A 21,588-nucleotide genomic window follows, 5' to 3' on the forward strand; every position below is an offset into this window, starting at 1 on the left:
GGATCTGTTCCCCATTAATGGAGAGTGGAGCCTGGAGTGACTTTATGTAATCCATCAGACTGCTTATGAAAGATCATGTCTCTGTATGTGGACGTTGGGAGAGGAGAGACATTGAATTGAAGAGCAGAGCAAAGTATAGAAGAGCGGGGGAAACGGAGTGGAAAGGAGGGATTGAATGGGACGAGGAAAGCAGTGGAGTGAAGGGAAAGCAGGGGGAAGGAGAGGGGAGGCAGGGGGAGGAGGGTAGGCGAGAGGACAAGAAAGGAAGGGAAAAGACTTCTTCAGTACCTCCCTCCTCTTTATGGAGCAAGCCCCTTGTCTCTACCTTTTTTGGTTTGGAGCCACAGCAGAACACCAGTGAGGTTACAAGTTCAACAAAGTTTATTTTTAATCACGTGCATCTCGGGATCCACAAGGGTACAGTGTGGCTCCGATGTGGATCTTGGACTTCATGTGGGCAGCATGTGACGTTAGTCATCTTACCTTCTTTTCTTAAAAAGTATAAAAACACATGTATAAAGTGGAAGTACTAAGTTAGACTACTGGCAGCGTGCACAAGGAATTTGGCGCTGATCGGTCCAGCGGTTTGCAAGATTAGCTCCAGAAAAACACAGACCGACCCTCTTGTAGATGGCTAGCCTCCTGCAGAGCCACATCGTAAATACTGTATCTGTCAACAAGCAAAGGAATGGTTTCGCTTTATGCTTGTGTGCAAGATTCACTTTTCCTGACAGCATGTTTTCTTAACTGCCATGTTTTCTGAACAGACACCCTGTGTGATGCAGTTTATTCAACTGAACCGGTTTGCAAAAGAAATGGATCTGTAGGCAGAAATGTCAGGGTGCAGGTTAATTCACATGGTAGAGGTAAGGACAAAGGGACAAGAGGTGTTTTCACACATTTATTGTATTTGTTTGAATTCAAAAAGCACAAACTAAAAAAATAACAAAAAAGGGAGTCACTTTTGTCATTTGTTCTCTTATGTGTCCATTTTTGGACAAAACAGACTTATAAAATGACTTGGCTGCGGTCAATTTTCATTTTTGCTTGATGCAAGCAAAAAAACAGCACCAGGTGACAGCTGTAACGAAAAACACCAAATCCACCAGCATTACACCAACAGCACTGAACACTGCAATGTAAGCTGGTTGTTCCATTTTATTAAAGCCTTTGGAAAACAGAGAGAGGCTGAGATTGAGTAGATGTTTAAAACCACATCGTCTCCCTCAGTGATTAAATAAAAGTATGTGAAAAGGGAGAAAAGCTGAACTGAAGCTGGATCAGAGCAGATTACGTAAGGGGAGGAAAGGACAAAGCTTTAAATCACATCAGTAGGAAGTTTTTCCCCCCCATTTAGAATTGTGATTTTAGTTTGAAGTCCAAAGGCAGCAGATGAAAATGTTATGACCAGGTTTGCCATATGCAACTCGACTGATCATCATCCTTATTCCATTGGCTTACAACTGAACAAAGATGATCTTGGCATGAAAATACTTTGGCACTTGTACAGTGCAGAGGTTTCCCCTCACTATTTTGTAAGTCAATAATGCATGGGAAACATTTTGATCCAGTGCATGGTAATGACTACACATGGTGCCATCTCAGAAGTCACACGTTTGAACTGCAAGAACGTTGCACAGCTGCTGCACAGCTGCTGCACCCGCCATCTCTCTGAGGGAATAGCTCACAACGCATCGTGATGCATAGCGTTGAGAGTGTGTAGATTGACTATTTTCGTTATTCGTCATACAAAAAAAGTATATAGGCTTCAGTGGTTAACTAACTCAGGCCATGCTAATGCTAGAGGACAAATCAAAAGACTCTTATGGCTACCACGATTAGAACTCAAAATCTCCACTGTGTCAAAACATCCATCGGCTGAGAGGGCCCTTTCCCCCCTAACACTGTCAGTGGAAGGCAGAGATGTCCACATAGTCACTATCTGTACAACAAAATAAAAGGAAATCTGAATATTCATGACAAAATAAGGTCAACTTACGCAACTTCTAAATAAGTGTTGTGACTGGACTTGATTATGGATTGAACCCACACCGTGTAGCCTATATCTTGTGGAGACACACTCTAGCATTGCCTTGTTTTGTTTGTTTTCATTTTGTTTTGTTTTTGTATTTCCTTTTTCCGTTTATCTCACTTTGCATGTCTATATTAAGAAAACAACTATTATATATCTTTTTAAAATATTTTATTGGGTCTGGAGTCTCTAACCTAATCATACACAACGCACAACTGCAGGTCTGGAGGACAGATGCAGGATTAGGGGGGAGGGGGTGGCCTATAATGGCAACCAGTATGTGACTCATAAATCTTCACTGTCTCAAAATATCTCCCATGTATCTCAACAACAAATACAACCTAAGAGGGTAATACACCTTATGTCCGTGGTTTTGTAGCAAAGGTCAGGTACCCGGTGTGGCCTGGCATTTCCCTGGCGGGTGTGGTGGTCTTACAGGTGACTGAGGGAAAGTTGGGGCCAGATGAGGATGTTGGGGCTTCCTCCTTTTGGGGTTCTGATGGGGACCGGGTCTCCGCCGAGACGGAGGGGTCGGGCCCGAAGTCGGGGAGCGGCAGGGTGACGGTGCGCACGTCATGGACGCGCAGCAGGACCTCCATGGTGCTGACCTCCTCAAAGCCCAGCTTGTACAGAGCCAGACATGTCTTCTGGACCTGCTCGATACATGGAGAGAAGGAGCACACACGACCTCCTGGAGAGTGGGAGGATGAAGGGAGGAGATAAAGAGAAGGAGGGAAGGATGGAGAGGTGGAGGGAGAGAGGAGAGAATGAGAGCCAGAATGTCAGGAGAGAGAGAAAGACAGACAGAGACAGAGAGGCAAGAAAAGACAGGGAACAGAAAAAAAGGGGAAGAGAAAGAGGGAGACAAAAGAGAGCGAGGGGGAGGGCAGGAAAGAGAGGAAGTAGTGTCAATAACAGTTATTTTGTCAAGTCACACGATCCAACCGACAGCAAATTGAGGAACTAGTCACTGAACGTCCTTTCATTCTGTGTAGTCTCAGCCAACATTAACGATGCTCTCCTTGTTCATCTGCAGCTGAATATCTTGAGTAACACCGACGGTCAAGAATTTGTCACAAAATGACTAAAACAAGTAAATTGTCCAGTGCATTAGGCTGCTTGTTCACGTACAGGTGTGTTGCTGTCTAATTTGCAACATGAGTGCTGCTACAGCTTACAATCCATTAGACCCAAACAGACCCAAAGAGGCATTATGCACAGATAGTAGGAGCAGGTTGATGACTCTGTGAGCACACAGTAAAAGGTGGTGGTTGATGTAGAACTAGCTGACTTTAATTTATGTACAAAAAAACCCCAAGGTAATTGGCCTATAATTAGAGACTAGAATATTGGCCAGGATGGGGTGGGTAGTTATAGGGACAGAAATGACTGTTAAGAGGATACACACCGTCTTTCATACATTCCCAATTATTTGTCTTAGCTTGTCAGTGAACTCATTTTTTACTATTTCTTTTATGGCATTGCACCAATGGGGCGAGCCTTCTCGAAAAGCGCTCTGTGTGTCTGCAGCTAATCTGGCAAACCACTGGGCCAATCAGTGCCAAATGTCTTATGCAAGCTGCCAGTAGGCCAAGGAAGTAAATCCCTGAATATTTTCCGCATATTGTAGATTATCTCAGAGCCGGCTTTGTACAGCAAACATGCATTCAGAGAGACTGTTACAATGGCTAGTGAATGCTACATGTACCAAAGTAAACTGTGTGTATTTATTGCCCTGGTACTGCATCTGTGCCCTTGTTGGAACAGAGTCAGACCAGAGATAGACACAGAGGACACAATGAAGAACTACTACCAACAGGTGTAGTTTACTCTGGATTTCCTACACCAGCAATTAGGCTACATAGACGTTTTCACTGTTGCTACACTTAAAATATAAAATAAGTGTGAAATTGTATATTGTATTACTATTGAGATATTTGGCATAACTAATGATGCACCCCCCGTCCAGTAGCACCCCTACAGGCTACGTCTTTTTTTTCCCTGCAGGAAATCCTGCGCACAGATACAAAAATATAAAACAATAACGGGCGGCTATAGCAACCGCGATTCGCAAGTTGAAAACCATGTCCGGGACATTGTTGCGTCTCTGTGTTGACACAGCTGTGGGGATGCTCTGACCTATCAGTAGTCACCAGCGTTACATGTCACCATTTAGATTTGTCTCAGCCCTGCAGGTACTTTTTCAGGAAAAAGGAAAAAAATGAGGGTGGACACGTGGTGAGCACCATTACGCACGAACGCACCAAAAAAAGTGTGTATGTGCGCGACTGTTCTCGCTAATCCCGGCCAAACCGGGACGTCTGGTCACCCTATATACAATGTATTTCTATGAGAATACTCGTGAGGACACCTTTTTTTTCCCACCCAGAGCGGAAAAAATATATTGAGGTGCGCGAGCGGAGCGTCTGTGCGCGGCCAATAACAACGGATGCATCCATGAACATGGAGCCGAAGAAAAGCAGCGTCCGTGTGCTTATACTTCCGTGTCCTGTGGGATTCGTGCATCAGACACGATCACTACAGATCCACTCAAACGCAGGATTGCCCCCTTTCTCCCTCTACCTCTGTCCACTTCTAGCCTTTCCTTCATCTACACCTCCTTGTACATCCCACACACACACAACTCTAGGTGCTTAACCTTGTGGGAGAAGAATGTTATGTGTCTCCCCCCCTTTAATGTTCTGTTTCAGACAGCAGGACAGATGAGAGAGGTGGTGGTGGTGGTGTGTGTGTGTGGGGGGGGGTTATATCCCCCAGAGCAGCAGGGGTATATTGGTTCCAGGGAGAGACCTCAACTCCTACACGATCTCTGGACACAAAAATTTACTGTTTGAGACCCTGCAGGCCTAGTAGTATTGAAATATGTCTAGCAGTATTGAAACAGGAAAAGACAAACACTTGTGGCTTCTGTGTACATTTGGGCTTGGCAGGAAATGAACACTCCGGATTCTACTGTGTCGCCGGGTTTGACTCTCAGCTCGCCTAGTCTACGTCTCTAAGTCAAGACACCTAACTGCATCACGGGTGCAGTATTAATAGCACCCACTGGTCCTAATAGTGACGAATTTCAGGTCTGCACAAACGTACATGACTAATACCCCAACAACAATAGGGCGGATAGGTATAAATGGACAAAGTAGCACCTGTTGTAGGATGATTCCACAGTCAAAACCCTCACTCAATGCTAATCTATTCTCCCTTTCCAAACAGGTTGACGGCATTCAAAAGCTATGCTCTTAAAAACAATCAATATCTATATTATACATCTATTCCATCTGCCATTATTATTGATAATATCCGTGGCCCATTTTGTGTTCCCATCGATAGTCTGACCTCCAAATCATAGGTTGGACGGGTTTTGAATGCAGTGGCTTTTTTCCTCAACATAACATGCAGTCAGGAGGACCCAGTATATTATCCAACACATTATTCCTCTCATTAACCACTTTCAACTGTTGATGTGACGCCTTGGGAGCTTGTAGATCACCTAGTTTCACTAATTGTCATACCACAAAGTATATAGGTCAAGTTGTTAAGAATGAATGAATGGAGAGAAAGAGAGAGGGAGAGAGAGAGATATCACCCACTGATTTGCTCTCTTAGCTAAAAGAAACCCTGAGGAGATCACAGCAGGAGACTGGAGAATCTTGCCAAGAAATCTTCACTAGTTGACCCTTGGGAGTACAGAATGACACTCCTACCACTACAGCTGTACCAAGAAGTACAGTACAGCAGGGATTTACTGTACAGTGCAATTTGTTAAGTTACATAATAAATATGTCAGTAGTTAGAGGACTCTTATCCAAAGTAGCTTATAGGACATAATTTTTTTTTAGGTTGGCTCCAGTGGGAATTATTGTGAGCTATCCATTCGGCAACACAGGGAATGGAACCCCTAACCCTGGCATTATTAGTGATAGGGATGTCAAGTGTTGGAGGCATTTACCGATTTGTTGTTTATTTGTGTGTGTTTTTTAAGATTCTGCTGTAGATCTAGGTATTGATACATAGATAGGTGTATATACAGTATGTTGTATATCCATCAGTGTTGGAGATAAAGTTATAATTTATCTGTTGTCATAATAGTGTTGTTGAAGTATCAGTGAGAGGGGGTATTATAGTGCGGCTCAAGGACATCAATCAATATGCTGAAATCCTGCCTCCTCCATGACAGCATAGCCAGGCTAGCATAACCTTCGTTAGTTATAGACTTTGCCCTGTCTGAATCTGCCAGAAGAATCTGTTTAAATGCTGCGGGGAGAAGGAGTTGCTCTTTCCCACTCGAATCTCTCCTCCTTGTGCTGTCAACGGACTCACTGGGGTGATGTCTTTGTAAATGGGTCATCATATTGGCAGTAATGCCGCTAGCAAGCCGTATGTGTTGCACAGTGCTTGCACACAGTTTGCCCACATTTCCATGGAGAAATTAAACCCATCCCAACTACTGGGAGCAGTGGGCAGCCACTGAGCAGCGACCATGGTCCGGCTCCAGCTCTAAGGCCAGTACCTTGGTCAAGTGCACTGGAAGGAATATGTCCCTAATATGCATGTCTGTTGGTGTGGGACAAAACCCATGTGAACCAAGGGAGGACATGCAAACTCCACAAAGAAAGATTCCAGTTTATCCTTTTTGAACCCAGGACCTTCTCGCTGTGAGGCAACAGTGCTCCCAACTGAGCCACCGTCTCTAGGCCTGTATATACACCCATCTGACCTTCTATCAGATCCATCTAATGCCTATGCCCCCGTGTCTCCCCTACAACTATGGCCTTCTCATCTTTCCAAACTCACTGTTTAAATGAAGATAAAAACACATGGGGAGTGGACTCTCCATTCCGCTTGGAATTGTTTTGAGACTTCCATTGCATAAACGGAGCAAATGCCAGTTTAAACTGTGTGTCTGGAGTAGCAGGCCTACTGAAGAGAGTATTGTACTAAAGCTGTGCTGTTTGAGACATTTGGGATGTTTCAGATGGTGTGCGTTCCTTTGACAAATACGACCAGCATTCATTCTCTAACTCTGTGCAGCTGTAAACACAGCTCCAATGTGTCCTAGCAACCAGCTAATACAGCAGGGGGGAGGGGCCAAGTCATAGACTGAAGAAGTCTGGAAAACAGGGAAGTAGGTTTTTCTTTTAGTTTATTGCAGTCCATTTTATGCTACGTTTAATTAATTAAAATGTAATTAATTATGTATATGTGTCAGACCTTTTTTCTATTCTGTGTGTGAATAGGCACTTCTCTTGTATAACTTTATTATTTCTAATATGCTTTAAAGCATTAGGGAGTCTGGGAACGTATATACAGTAATGTACTCTGTGGATGATTACAGAGAAACCACAGAGAGAAACAGTATTATGAAGCTAGGTAATTTGTATGTTAGAGTATCTGTGTAGCATTCATTGCAGTGTGTGCATATGGGACAAGCTTGAGTCTTGCATAATAAGTGTCTTAACTCTGCCAGGGGAGGGGAGGGTTATGGATGGCTCTGCCAGTATCCTGGTTCTCTCAGAATGCAGCTCCTCTAAATAGCAGGCCAGGCTATAAGCCAAGAAATGACAAGAATTACAACCGGGGGAAAAAATGCAATTTCCACAGGCCTGTGCCTCAACATTCTCTTTCTAGTGACTTTAGTTCTCAAGGCATCAAGCGATCAGCTCAGATGGAACGATGACAGAAAACAGAATGTTATTGACATTCTTTTTTTCTCAAGTAACAAGTGGGCTTTGTTAATACACATCTATCCAAAATCAGAATGCTACCAGTGTTGAGAAATTATACCCACATAAACAGGGAATGGAACCCCTAACCTCGTCTCAACAACACACTGACAGAGCTCTGCCTGGCTGGAACATTAAGTGCCACAACTTCAGTGAATAGAAGCTCTAACCCTGTGCAGTGAGCAGTGTTTGATGCTGTGGTCTGCACAAGACAGGCCTCAGTGGTTTCAGAGATCTGAAGGCTCTCAGTAAAGTGCAGCCAAAAATGTGCCCTGGACTGAAGCAGTGCAACGCAACCATGTTCGGTTTAGCCCAGCTCTCTGGAGACAAACAAAACCTTCTCCCAACAGACTACAGGAGGAAGCAAATTAACCGTTTCCTTATGGAGACACAACCTCTCTCTCCTTTGCTACATGACCCTGTATGGGCATGGGACGGCTTCTAGCATGGAGAACTGGCTGAATGCTTTTATTTATCTGTGCATGTGCGCATGTGTGTGTATGGGCTTTATCAGTACATGTCTGGTTAATGTGTGTGAAAATGTTTGTGTGCGTGTGTGGTACGTAGTGTGTTTGCATGTGAAAGATTGTCTGTGAGAGTCTGTGAGTGTGAGTGTGTGTGTGTGTGTGTGTGTGTGTGTGTGTGTGTGTGTGTGTGTGTGTGTGTGTGTGTGTGTGTGTGTGTGTGTGTGTGTGTGTGTGTGTGTGTGTGTGTGTGTGTGCGTGCGTGCGCATAAGGCAGGAGGTCAAATGGTAGCTCAGGAAAGGAATAGCAAAGGCACCATAAAAGGTAGAGAGAGGAGGTTAAGGAGCATCGCTGCTTCTCCAGGGCCTGTATTCCATTACATACTGATGTCTCAATTTGGCCTTGGAAATATTAGCATGCTCCCTGTGCAGTTTATTAGGCACCAACCCAGTTCATTGCTATGGGTGGACAGTGCATTGGTCAAATGTATGTGAGGGGTTTGGAGATGGAACTCCCAAATTAAATTGATATTTTAGCCACCTAGTGAACTTGTGATCTGATGAACAACAAGCTTGCTAGCTATTTAGCCGACGATCTACGGTAGAATGATGTATAGCAAGTAGAACGACATCAACCTCCAGCAACTACAGTAGTGCACGACAAAATGAGCAGCAACCACTAATATGGCCACAGTTACATCTTTGTTCAAGAAAAATAAAAATTGAAAGAGCTAACAAAATCACATTTTATACAACTTATGTTCTTAAATCAGGTGAGCTTGGTATGTGTGGTATGCACTCACCTGGTGGAGCGCATACCATTAAGGCTCAGTCCACAGTTGACCCAGGTTAAAATCCAACCCGAGGCCCTTTGCTGCATATCCTTTCCCATCTCTCTCTCCTGCAATTTCCTGTCTCTCTCCACTGTTGCTATTAAAGGCTAAGAAATAACCCCCAAAAATATCTTAAATCAAGAACATTACATTCAAGAAAAACTGTGTATATCTTACTGTACCTGTGAAATCTGTTCTTTCCATTAGAGGTTACATTTTATTTCAAGCTTTATTTAACATGGGGACTTTTGTGACGGAGCATGGAGCACTGCAACACCCTACCTCACATTCATACCAGGGTCCAGGGAGGTGCCCAATACAACCAAAGATTCTGCTGGGGGCTACTGAGAGCGGCTTGGTAGCATCATGAATAATGTTATGCCATTATCTTTTCAATAAATACCTCAATCAATTAATCAATGTACCCCATGACGGCACATTTGGCGTCTTAGCAGCTCTACTGGAGCAAATGTGACCTGATCTAAAGCACTTTAACAGTAGTTGTTGGAGGATCCCATGCCGATTTTGTGTCACGACAAGTTGTGAGCTTGTAGATCATCTATTTTCGCCAAACATTTACCCCAGAATAGGTATGCTAGGGTCAAAGTTAACATTATGTCCATAATCACCTAATCACAGAACACACCAGGAATATGGCATGACAGGTACCCAGTGGACTACAGAAAGGATGGTTGCTGAGCATTCTGGCTAAACATACTTAAACCGATTTGACCCATAATCCTTCACACACAAAACTTGACGTCCATTGAGCATCCCACTGAGCAGCCAACCTGCCTGGGCCTGCCCACCCCAGTGCATTGTGGGTCCATGTCGCCACAGAAACCGCGGAATCCTTTCTAGTCCCAATATTACTCTTTTCCTGTGACAGGAAGTACACACTGAAGAATTAGACACACCAACACAAAAGTTAATGAGTTCTTAAAGACTTGGTTAGATGGTCAGTAGGGGCCAGAGAAGATGAACCGTGTGACCAGCGGACAGCAGTAGATGGGAGGGGTGCTCGCCTGGGTCACACTCATGTTCTCTGACACGCCAGGACGAGTCATAGGAGAATCATTATCAAGTGACACTGAGTGTGTTTTACAGAACACACACACAGATGCATGCATGCACGCTTCATAAGGTCTCCTATTCCCAGTAACCCACACACATGCACATCATTAGACATGAAATGCATACAAAAACTTGCATAAACCAGGACGGATTCAAACCTATGTGTGCACATTTATATTATATAACTATACATGTCACCTTACATTCATCCCTTAACCACTACATTCCAAACCATAAATCTAACCTCAACAAAATGATCCCTTTTCGAATCAAAGACTTTTATAATGATACATCACAAAATCCCACACATACTCCACAATTTTTGCAGCCAATTAGATTATTATACTACAAGAGGACCGCCAACTAATGGTAGGTTATCTTTCAGGGTATGTGGTAGGGTTGACAACCTAACCATGCATTTATTTTCAAAACATCTCTTGCAGGGTCTGCTGTAGAAAATACCTTCACTCTTCAATAATATCGAAAACAACCTTAAATGCATGGGGGGTACACACAAACAAACGGATGTGTTTCAGCACAGTCATCATAAACATTAAAATAGACAAGGAAGGAGAGACCTAGATTACTACAAAGGTTCTCTTATTTTCAAGATAGATAACACAATTCACCATCCACTCTAAATGTTTTACCATTCAATTATATTGTTAGATTGCACTGCAAAGAGACAATACAGGGTCATATACCATGGCTCCAAAACCAAGAACTATGTGGTGGAATTGAATGGACTAATAACCATCACCTATTACAAAGGGGAAACCAGCAATAGTGGAAGTGTCTGCATCTCTCTCCTAGATTAATTGAATACTTTATGTACCCATGAGGATAACAAGTGTGCCATGGATATGCAAATGAGAAAGGAATCCTACCCACTTTAAATATCTAGGGCAGTTGTGTGTAATCTTTCAAATACCGGTAGATGAATCTACACAAGGCACCTGGCCAAGTTCGTATCCCTGGGCGAGTCTTCAAGGCACGTACAGACAAGCTGGCAGATCTCAGTGTCTCTCTGCTCCAGTCTGTTTCAAAAAGACAACTATTGTCCCTGTGCACAAGAAACCAAAAGTACTTGTCTGAATTACTACTACTGCCCTGTAGCGCCTACACCTGACATCGTGAAGTGCTTTGATAGGCTAGTCAAAACCCACACCACCTCCTCACTGCCCGACACGTTCAACCCACTAATTTGCCTACAGACAAAATAGGGCAACAGCTGATGCCATCACCTTCACCCTCTCCCATCTGGAAGTGAGAGACAGCACCCAGGTGGTGCGGATTGGCAGCTGCCGGTGCCAATCCATAATGACTCTTAGCAATGGAGCCCCCCAGGGCTGTGTGCTCATCCGCCTCCTGTACTCCCTGATCACGCACAACTTTATGATAAGTGTATCCTGATTGTTGCATCACAGGCTGGTACGGATGCTGCACCACCCAACAGCACAGTATATCACGAGGACTGACTTGCTAGCCATGGGAGTCGTCTACACCCAGAGGAGTAAGGTGAAGTCCCAGAGGATTATAGAAGAAATCAGAAACGGACAGTTCACTCTGCTACACTCTAGTAAACAGTGCCAGATCATTTGGTCAATTACAGCTTAACTACCCATAAGAGCTCCTGAACTCACATTCCAACCCCATACACCCACACACATACTGTACAATCCCTGCCCGTGCATGCCCGCACACAAACACACACACACACACACACACACAGACTGTCTGTCTCCCTTTCACAGACGCAACACATTGACACACTTCACTTTACTATAACACTGCTCACTTTACCTTTTACTATTTTATATATTTACTTTTTTCTTAACATAGATGTAGACTAAGGCTGCAACTAATGGCTATTTTCATAATTTATTAATCCTTCAATTCTCTTTTTATTAATCAATGAAATGATGGGATTAATTTCATTCAATGAAATGATGAGGGGTGCCTGGTGATTCAGCCAATTAGTGCACAGACCATATGGTCCTTGTGAGTCCATATGGTCCCTGGGTTTCCAGTCTTTCTACACTGACCTCTGAAATAAAACATAACTAAATAGGACACGGAAAGGACGTAAATAATGTCATGTTTTACCCAGGAGTAATAAACAACTTTTATTCATTTCATAATATGGAACAAAGACTTCACATTGTCGTGTTGTTCCAAGTAGCAAATATTAGAAATGTTTACATCACGCATCATCACTAAACCATCATTCGATTACTAAAATGTTGTTAGATACGTTTCTGTCTATTGATCAGCATCTTACCTTGTCTCTTCAGAGAAGCCTTTGCATGTCCTACGGCCTCCCAGGGACTGGGGATGTCCAGGAAGACGGCATCAGCCACACCAGTGACACCAAACCCCTCTTTACACACGTCCTGGTTCCTGACGGTGACCAGGTGACCCACGCGGTGCTCCCTGAACTCCTCGGCGGCCTTCTCCGACCGCTGCTGGTGGAACTCCACCGTGTGGAGGTGACCCGTTGGAGCGATGGTCCGTAGGATGGCATGGGACAGAGACCCACTGCCTGTACCTGCAAGGCGAGGCCACAGAGGGGGCTCCATAATCAGTAGGGAAGCTAGAGCACGGTGGTGAATGTAGCGCTGTACTGGACATTACAAGCGACTTCATGGTATTTATGGACCATTGATTTTCGCTGACACTCTTGAATTACATACATTTTAGTACATCGCTATATTTCTTTTATATTGTTTGTGAAAATATATACTATATTGAAGACTTTAGAAAAAAAAACATTCTAGCATTTTCTACCATTAATTTGCTAAAAATAGCGTTAAAAAACAGCACAGTGAAACTATTTCAAAGCACACGTATTTTGGAGAGATTTCTGCCAGCTTAGTCAGACTGGTCAACACGGCGACTGGGCTGCATTCTTGAGTGGGCCGTGATTACACTACAGCCGCGTCCCAGAACATGGTCTGACTTCCTGTTGTAAACAATGGCCATTAGTGTACGGATTGTGACAGCCTGCTAGAGTGTGTGTGTGTGTGTGTGTGCATGCAGTGCCACGCACCTGTGTGTGTGTATGTGTGCACATTAGGGAGACAAAAGGCAAGTGAGTGCGAGAGTGTACGTGTAAAACAGTCATGTGACTTGTGGTCAATTTGAAGGAGCGAGTTGGCATGGAATTGGGGACATGGCTACGCACCATGGCTACAACAAACCCCCCCCCAACACCCCCTCCAGACAGCACTGCGTCACTGCTGCCTTTGTTCCCGTGGCGACAATGGAGGCAATGTTTACTTCACAGCGGCACATTGACTTGCTAAACGGCACGCCGTCGAAGCGGACGACTGAGGGAGGTCAGAGACAGGGGCCACAAGAGAGGGGCCCCAGGGGACCTGGGGGACTCTGTGATCATAAGTCTCTGACTGGAGGAGAGAAAGTAATATTTAGACTTGCTTTTAGGGTGGCAGCAAATCTCAGAGACAAAGTGGAACAACAACAAAAAAAAACTGGATTGTGTACTGAAGAGGAATGGGTGACAATATAGTGGTATTGATTATGTAAAGCATCCAGCTCTGGATTCTGAATGAATCCTAACACAGCCTTCCTCATGTACGGGCTCCCAAAAAACCCACAACAACAACAAACCATTTAGACTGCAAGCTGCAGCACATTCTCATATTCCAGCAAAACAAAATAAACAAGGACAACCTAGAGTGGTGTAATAGTTGACCCTCGAAATGCACGACTTTGATGTCAATTTATACCATTATCTGACTTACACCATCTAGGAAACTTAAAGCAGGTAAGTGAAATGGCCTGAGTCAAGATTTTAAACTTAATCAGTCTCATCCTTCAATCATTAATATACAATAGTTTTGCAATGGTGTTGCAGCTCATGTAAGACAATGAAAAAAGTATGGCGCTTCCTTCTCCATGTGCCTCGCCCTCCTAATCCATCTGATTAAGTGTAACCACCCAAAGGGTGTGGGGAATGTTATGTTATTCAGAGAAATAACCGTCTTCCATCCAGAGCATCCATGGTTTGGCTGGTGACAGGACTGTACTAGTCCTTAGTCTTTCATGACAACAATAGTTAAGATTTTCCACTAGAACTCCTCTCTTCAATGCTACTAGAGCTCATTCAGAATGAATGAGACAATGAAAAAAAAGATGTGTGCTTGAGTGTAAGATAGAGAGAGAGGAAGGAAGAGCAAGAGAGAGAGACAGATAGCCACTGCTAGGAAGGGAGAAGGATGTAGAGAGCGGTTGAGAGAGAAGAGTTATTCATTGAAAAGAGGAGAGGAGGGGAGAAAGGGGAGAGAGAGAGAATTTCATTTGTAAAGGAGTGTTTACGTTTGCCCAGAGGAAATGGCTGCTCGGCTGTTAAGAGTGCCCAGTGTGTGAGAGTGATGGAGAGCAGAGGCCAACATCTCTGTGAGCCCAACTCTCACAAACACACAATCTATCAGAGACGAGGCTGGGCTGTGGAATTCAGAGCCGCCTGGTTGATTTCAACACAGACTGGCTGTTAAGACTTTTAATTCAACCACAGCTTAAGCACAAATTCAATGAGGAGGATTCTACATTGGCAGATAGCCAACTGAACTATTTCATTATCTCTTCTTCTGAGCCCTTCAAGAGCAGCTCTGCGTCGATGCAAATGATCCAGAGAACCCGCGTGACTCATATCAAGGACTCTGATCTATTCAGGGAACAGGACGTCAAGTCAGTGGGCGGCTGGTTGTGCGAGTGGCCGAAGGGATACGATGGAACAAGGTTGTGCGTTGTGTTGCAAGTCAACGCATCATTAGTCTCTGTCGCTATCGTTAGTCTTTGTTTCCAATAAGATAGAATTCTGCAAGGTCAATAAAGGCCCTGCCATAGTGGTCACAATAATGATAATATAATAAACATTGTTGACAGACAGGCAGACAGAGACAGAGCAGAGCTATTACTATATGGCTCGAGCATTTCATGTGGGGGATCTAATAAATATGTAAATAATAAACACGTACTGTACTTAACCCATTAAGACCTGGAACGCATCTGTGTCAATTTTTGATTTGAGCTATAAAGCATTATTTTACACTTTGGCTATTCAAAAATAGCAGATCTACAAGCTCATAGCGCGGCACCGAGAGCCGCGCTACGAGCTTGTATATCTGCTATTTTTTTTAAATCGTGAAAATGTGTGCAAATCTGAATATATATTGTTTTAACATTTTGAGATGGGGGTCAGCAGCCAAATACATATAATTTTGGGGGTCCTTGACATGAAAACGTTTGAGCACCACTGATATAGAATTTTTTTCAGAAAACTGTTAGGATTTAGAAGACATTTGTAAGAATCAGCCTCAGGTCTTAATGGGTTAATACTAGTGGGATTTGTCCCACAAATGTGTGCAAGGTCGAAGGCATTTAGAGGACTTACACTTTCAAGTGCATGTTGAACAAGCTTCAGTTTATACATCACCTAGGTTGCAACCAAATGAAGTAGCACAAGGTCAAACCCATAGCACTCTCAGACACACGTGAGCTCTCCTCTACATGACCGTGTGCCCCTCAGCACACATGGTGCGTACTGAAGGCCTTCTCAGAGAACAGCCAATATCATTATCAACAGTAATCATCAGTGTGTTGACACGGCTCACTTGCAAAGTCACCCTGCAGGGCACACTACAGTATCTATCTACAGGCTTTAATAATCCATGATGTTGCGAGTCTCGACTGTGTTTTTGTGTGTGTATTTGTGTTTGTGTGTGTCAGTGAAGAATGAACCATACTGAGTGTGTGAATGCAACACTAATTAAATACACAACGAGAAACGTGTTGCTATTAAAATACTCTCCAGTTAACATGTAATTGGATAAGCCATGTGGTTTAAAGCAATTTAAATGGATATTCATCTGGAATCAAAACCTGTTGGGGGAAATGAAACATACTGAGTCATCTAGTGTCTGTCTGACTTCTGTTCTGAGTAGAGGAAACGGCTGTTTTCCAGTAAATAAAGAGTTGCACATCAAAACAGTAGCATTAACACAATCTAACTGAACTGCAGAATACAGGCCTAAACTAACTAAAGCCATTAGTGTGTACTTTACTTCAAGCAAAGCATGGAGAAGCAGTGTGACGGTGCACTGCGTCTGCTGAGTCAGCCTGCAGTCTTTGGCTGACGGTCTGCATACATGATACGAGTGAGCCAGCGTTCTCCTCCCTGACCTGTACAATACATCTGTGAGGAGCCTGACATCGCTGCATCACTGCAGACATGTTGCGGCTCCCTCCATATGGCTGGGGAGTGGCTTCCAGGGTGTGATTAACCCAGTCAATCCAGGAACACATAGTGCGGCACCGAGTGCCGCGCTATGAGCTTGTAGATCTGCTATTTTTGAAAAATCTTGAAAATATATATTATATATAATATATTTAAATACGTGTTGTTATATGTATAAAATAAAATAAATTAAAGCGAACATTTGTAAAATACTTTGTTCCAGGCAACCCCCAGATGCAAAGATTTGAGTTACAAATGTTTGCTTTAAAAAATTATATATTCAAAGATTTGCAATCATTTTCAAAATGTTTCAAAAATAGCAGATCTAGAAGCTCATAGTGCAGCACTCTGTGCCGCGCTATGAGCTTGTAGATCTGCTATTTTTGAATAGCCAAGGAAATCTAAAATGACAGAGACGCGTCCCTGGATTGAATGGGTTAATATACATGCCCAGCTGACTAGGCAGATTTCCAATTCAATTGATGCGTAGTCAGGAGACAACACAGACGCCAGCACGCACACACACACACACACACACACAATATTGTGGAGTGCAAGTACATACACACAAGTGCAAACATAAGCACGATCAATCGGTCGGTCGTGTATGCAGCACACAAACACATTTCCCCGGTTCCATCGATAGTGTGACGGAACAACAGCACAGCAGTTTAAGCATGATGAAGCACTGCGGCAGGACCCTCAGTCTGCCTTGGGGGCAAGGGAGCCTGCAACACGCATCCATAATGACATTCTCCACACCCTATGGGTGGTTCCAGTTAATCAGATGGATTAGGAGGGCAAGGCACGTGGAGAAGGAAGCAGCAAACAGTCCAAAGGCCTTTACCAACATTAAGAAAAGTTGATGCCGAGTACTAGGTAATAAATGGTAAATGGTGCATGGTGCATTTATATAGTGCTTTTATCCAAAGCGCTTCACATAGATTGTGCATTACATGCATTACATTCACCCATTCACACACACACCGATTCATCCACCGATGGCAGAGGAAACCATGCAAGGCTTGGTTCAGCGTCTTGCTCAAGGACACTTCGACATTAACTATGGGGGAGCCCGGGATCAAACTGGGAGCCCGGGATCGAACTGGGAACCTCGCGGTTCCCATCCGGCTGCTGTACCCTTGAGCCCTAATACATCAACTTCGTGATATCATGATATTTGTGGACCAAATCAATTCCACATCAATTCAATAATAATATGCATCTATTGTCATGTTCTCTAAACTTAATTGGGGCTGCAATAGTTAATCAATCGAATCAATTTAATCGATTAGAAAAACATAGTTTAATAATAATTTGGGGGTAAATTATACATTATTTAAAAACGAATTTTGTGGTGAAAGTTACGGGAGAGCATATTATCTATGGAATATGAGAGTAATGGCTAAGATTACAATTGTGGCACTCGTTCTACTGGGTGACTTCAACCTCCCTGCTGATCAGTATCTTGTTATGTCTACAAGGGCATTTTTAATGGGTGTGGGGCAGCTTTTGTTGTATGTTTGAAGTGAGGAAGTGTGGTGTTGAACGGGAGGAGTAGGATAGAGGCGGCGGCGCTACACCCTTCCGGTCCGGGCTCCTTACTGGCAGGTGAGCCAATAGGGTACAATATCAGTGACAACACAGTGGCTGTGTGTGGGGAACATTAATTGACATAACGACAAAATAGGGAGGAAAACAGGTGAAAATAAATACTCTTAATAAAACAAAAAAGTACTTGTGAGAAAGCTATATCCACAGTCAGCCAAGACATCTTGTGACCTGTTGGTTGGTAAACACTGGACCACATCTCACAGATAGCAGTATGTGCACCAACAGGCTGAGCCAGTTGTGTACTATAAGGGCACTAAGCTAACAGCAACATCGTAATTTCAGTTCAGTCTGATGTCCTCTTAGGGCTGCAACTATCAATTATTTCATTAGCAATTATTTTATCGATTACTTTGTCATTTAATTGAATAATCTTAAGCAATATTTTCATATTTTTTATTTGCATATATCAACAAACTGACGTATAAAAATAGTAACTTTTTTAATCGACTATATTAGTCTGATTAAACACTTAATTGAGTAGTCTGATTAACCACTTAAGCCCTATTTTATACTTAGGTGTCACATAAAAATAACAAAAATAGATGATCTACACACTCACAACGCGTCGCATCACAATAAACGACCTCAGTCTGAGGATTTTACAGTGTAACATCACATGAAGTGAAACAAAAACAAAGGATGTAGGTGGAAGGTTGCAGCTTACCTGACTCACAGACGACAGAGCCAGGTTTCAGCTCAAGCATCATGGTAATGTTGGCGATGTCGGTGGTGTAGAGGATCTGTGTGCGATGGGGCAGGTTGAGGGTCCACAGCTCCGGGGTGGGGTGCAGCACGTGCACCCAGCCACCCTTACTGCACGTGACCTTTGACCCATAGCGCTGGCCTATCAGATCTGTGGAATGGCGGATGGCACCATAGCGTGTCTGTGTCTGGGCACCTTGCTGTACCTTCACTGGCATCATGTTCTCGTAGCTCACGTAGATGATGGCAACATCCCCGTCCTGAATACGATCCGAGTACTCCACAAAACTCATGCTGAGTGTTGGTTCTCTCCAACTGCAAGGGTCTGTGAAGGAAGGGGGTGAAACAGGTCAAAGCTACTTATAAAACTGATAATCGACCAGATCCGAAAGCCGTTATGCGAAGTAGGGAAACTGATATGTAATGCTTTAGGCTGTGGGAATCAACTATTGCTGGATACTCTTTGATGCTTATCTCTCTGGAAGGAGTTAATGTCTCTCTGGGTCGCTGATGAACTCAACTCTACCAAGGCATGTCGAGCCTTATTCTACCGTGACCCTAATGTCACTACGGTGATGTCAGGTAGTGTCAGGCATCTCCATATATGGAGCGGCCTGTCAGTTATGCCCAAATCTGGGACTATGACGTCAGTCCTGGACGTTTGGGTTATCTCCATATATGGAGTTCTGGGAGGGGTTCTCTGATGTCAGAGCTAGGTATGCCAGGTATCTCCATGTATAGCCGTCTAGGAGATTCTATGATGTCAGACTTGGGGAGGTTGGTTGTCTCCATCTATGGGGATCTCCATATATGGGAAGGTTAGAATCACATAGGTCAGTAGAGGTCGGGACTGTGTAAGTCATTCATCCCCTTATATATATATATATAATATATATATATATATATATATATATATATAGGTTTCTGGGCCTCCTGCCCTGGTCCACCTTGCGGTGTTGTCCATCTAGGGCCAATACTGGCGAATATACCCTGAATGTTCTTTACACTACTGAAACACACCTTGGATCACTGAATACCCACCACAAACAGTGCAATAGTAATAACAGAATGATTCTCTGTGAAAGTACTGATGACATTTGTGTTGTTTTTATGGTGTAAACTACGTTTCATCCTTGTCCGGTCCCCAAGCATTGTATTCACAATCAGTCCACATGTCCCCATGTATAAAGTTCTCACTTTAACGAAAAGCTAGGCTATATCTGGTTTATAAACTGACACCTGTGACCCGAGTATGCACAGGCGTCCTTCTGGATCCATCATGAAAGAAACAGCATTCAAACTCCAATTATGGTCATTTCACTTTTACTATTAAGTAGATGATTTTTTTCATGTTTACTTTTTAGAATATCGAATATGTTCTTGTCAGACGAAACCTCCAAGTACACGTTAAAGCCATAACACAGGACATATAATACCCCTCACTTTGTAAAATTTACTGCAGGGTTGCACAGTGTAAACTAACTTAACAATGCACCAAATATTATTTTATTTGGATACCTGTCCGCCTACTGATGAAAATCCAAAGCTAGTTTTAAAGTTCAGCTCTAGAATAGCATGGATCATCCTCAGTTCATGCATGTACATGCAAAAGATTGAATATAAGCCATTCTGGGGCTAATGTAACGTTATAGTTGCAACACTTATATGTTTAAATATATATTATATATTATCTATCTATTTTTTTTCCTTTATCAATGGTGTAAAGTTACTAGTTACATTTACTCAAGTACTGTACTTAAGTACAATTTGAGGTATTATTTTTTACTTTACTGGAGTATTTCCAATTTTCAATACTTTTACTTCTACTCCGCTACATCTCAGAGACAAATATTGTACTTTTACTACACTACAATTATTTGAAAACTTAAGTTACTAGTTACTTTGCAGATATCAATAATTAAATTATAGAACTTTAGCCCCATCTTATACCTAGGCTATTTTCAAAAGATTTGTATATATTTTGAAAACGTGAAATGGGACATTCTGCATAATGACTACTTTTACTTTTGGTACTTTAAGTACATTTTGATGCCAATACTTTAGTACTTTTACTCAAGTAACATTTTAAACACGTACGGGCCTTTTACTTGTAACAGAGTATTTTCATATTGTGGTATTGCTTTTAATTAAGTAAAATATCTGAGTATTTCTTCCACCACTGTCCTTTATACACACGTCTTGCTTGTACCATGTCTTACATGAACTTTCTGGTAGTGTTAGCAAAGCTAGCATAGTTAGCGTAGGCTAGCCTGAGTTTGGTCGTTAAAAGGAGTTTGAAAGGTGTGACAGAAACCTATACAATACCTTCTCCAAAGTAACGTTACTCTCACGGTCCTCGGCGAGGATAAATGACTGATCAAATGTAAATGTTTGTATTGTATAAAGCTGTAGCAGCTAACCATTCATCCTGCACTCACTCACACAACGTGGTCTTGTTGTCACAGGACGTTCACAAGGCGGAGGAGGGACGCACTGATCTACAAACCATCATGCTCTCATCTCCAATGACAGCATGGCGTGCACATGTGTTGTAAGTCTGTGACGTTCGTGGCTCCAAATGATGACGTAGGCAGTCCCGTGAAAAGCTGCATTTATTATTCCTTGTGCAAATGTGTCGCATACAAATAGCAAACAATAGCCTATCTACAAGCTTACAACGCATTGCATCATGTTGTGAGCTTATAGATATGATATTTTTTGTTTATTTTGTATTAATATATATATATAAATATATATATATCGCCTATATTGATATATATGTAGTCATTTATTAGAATTTTTTTTATATTATAATTGCGCATTCAAAATAGTTCAAATCTAAGGAAATCCATACTCCTGTTTTGGCCAG

General features: G+C 42.8%; 1 protein-coding gene across 4 annotated transcripts; it reads right to left on the minus strand.

Annotated features, from left to right (window-relative positions):
• Window positions 1-888: 888 nt before the first annotated feature.
• On the minus strand, window positions 889-21,205 carry trmt61a (tRNA methyltransferase 61A). Of its 4 annotated transcripts, none has more exons than XM_080413818.1 (4): window positions 21,162-21,205; window positions 18,682-19,044; window positions 12,426-12,692; window positions 889-2,723 (listed from the first exon to the last, which is right to left on the minus strand). In XM_080413818.1, the coding sequence occupies exons 2-4, from the start codon at window positions 19,010-19,012 to the stop codon at window positions 2,392-2,394; spliced, it is 930 nt and encodes a 309-aa protein (XP_080269944.1). In that variant the 5' UTR covers window positions 19,013-19,044; window positions 21,162-21,205; the 3' UTR covers window positions 889-2,391. The 4 variants fall into 4 exon arrangements, with proteins under 4 accessions (XP_080269944.1, XP_080269943.1, XP_080269945.1 ...); XM_080413817.1 differs by having other exon boundaries at window positions 21,045-21,185; XM_080413819.1 differs by having other exon boundaries at window positions 21,158-21,179.
• Window positions 21,206-21,588: the final 383 nt, after the last annotated feature.

Source organism: Gymnoscopelus braueri (genome assembly GCF_963280865.1).
Source record: "Gymnoscopelus braueri genome assembly, chromosome: 19".
Lineage (NCBI taxonomy): Eukaryota > Metazoa > Chordata > Actinopteri > Myctophiformes > Myctophidae > Gymnoscopelus > Gymnoscopelus braueri.

Excerpts from the sequence above, each read along its gene's own strand:
- trmt61a (XM_080413816.1), bottom strand. Across the intron at positions 12,693-18,681 it reads CTCTGTCGTCTGTGAGTCAG|GTACAGGCAGTGGGTCTCTG; the intron begins GTAAGCTGCAAC and ends CTCGCCTTGCAG. Across the intron at positions 2,724-12,425 it reads GGCTTCTCTGAAGAGACAAG|GAGGTCGTGTGTGCTCCTTC; the intron begins GTAAGATGCTGA and ends CCCACTCTCCAG.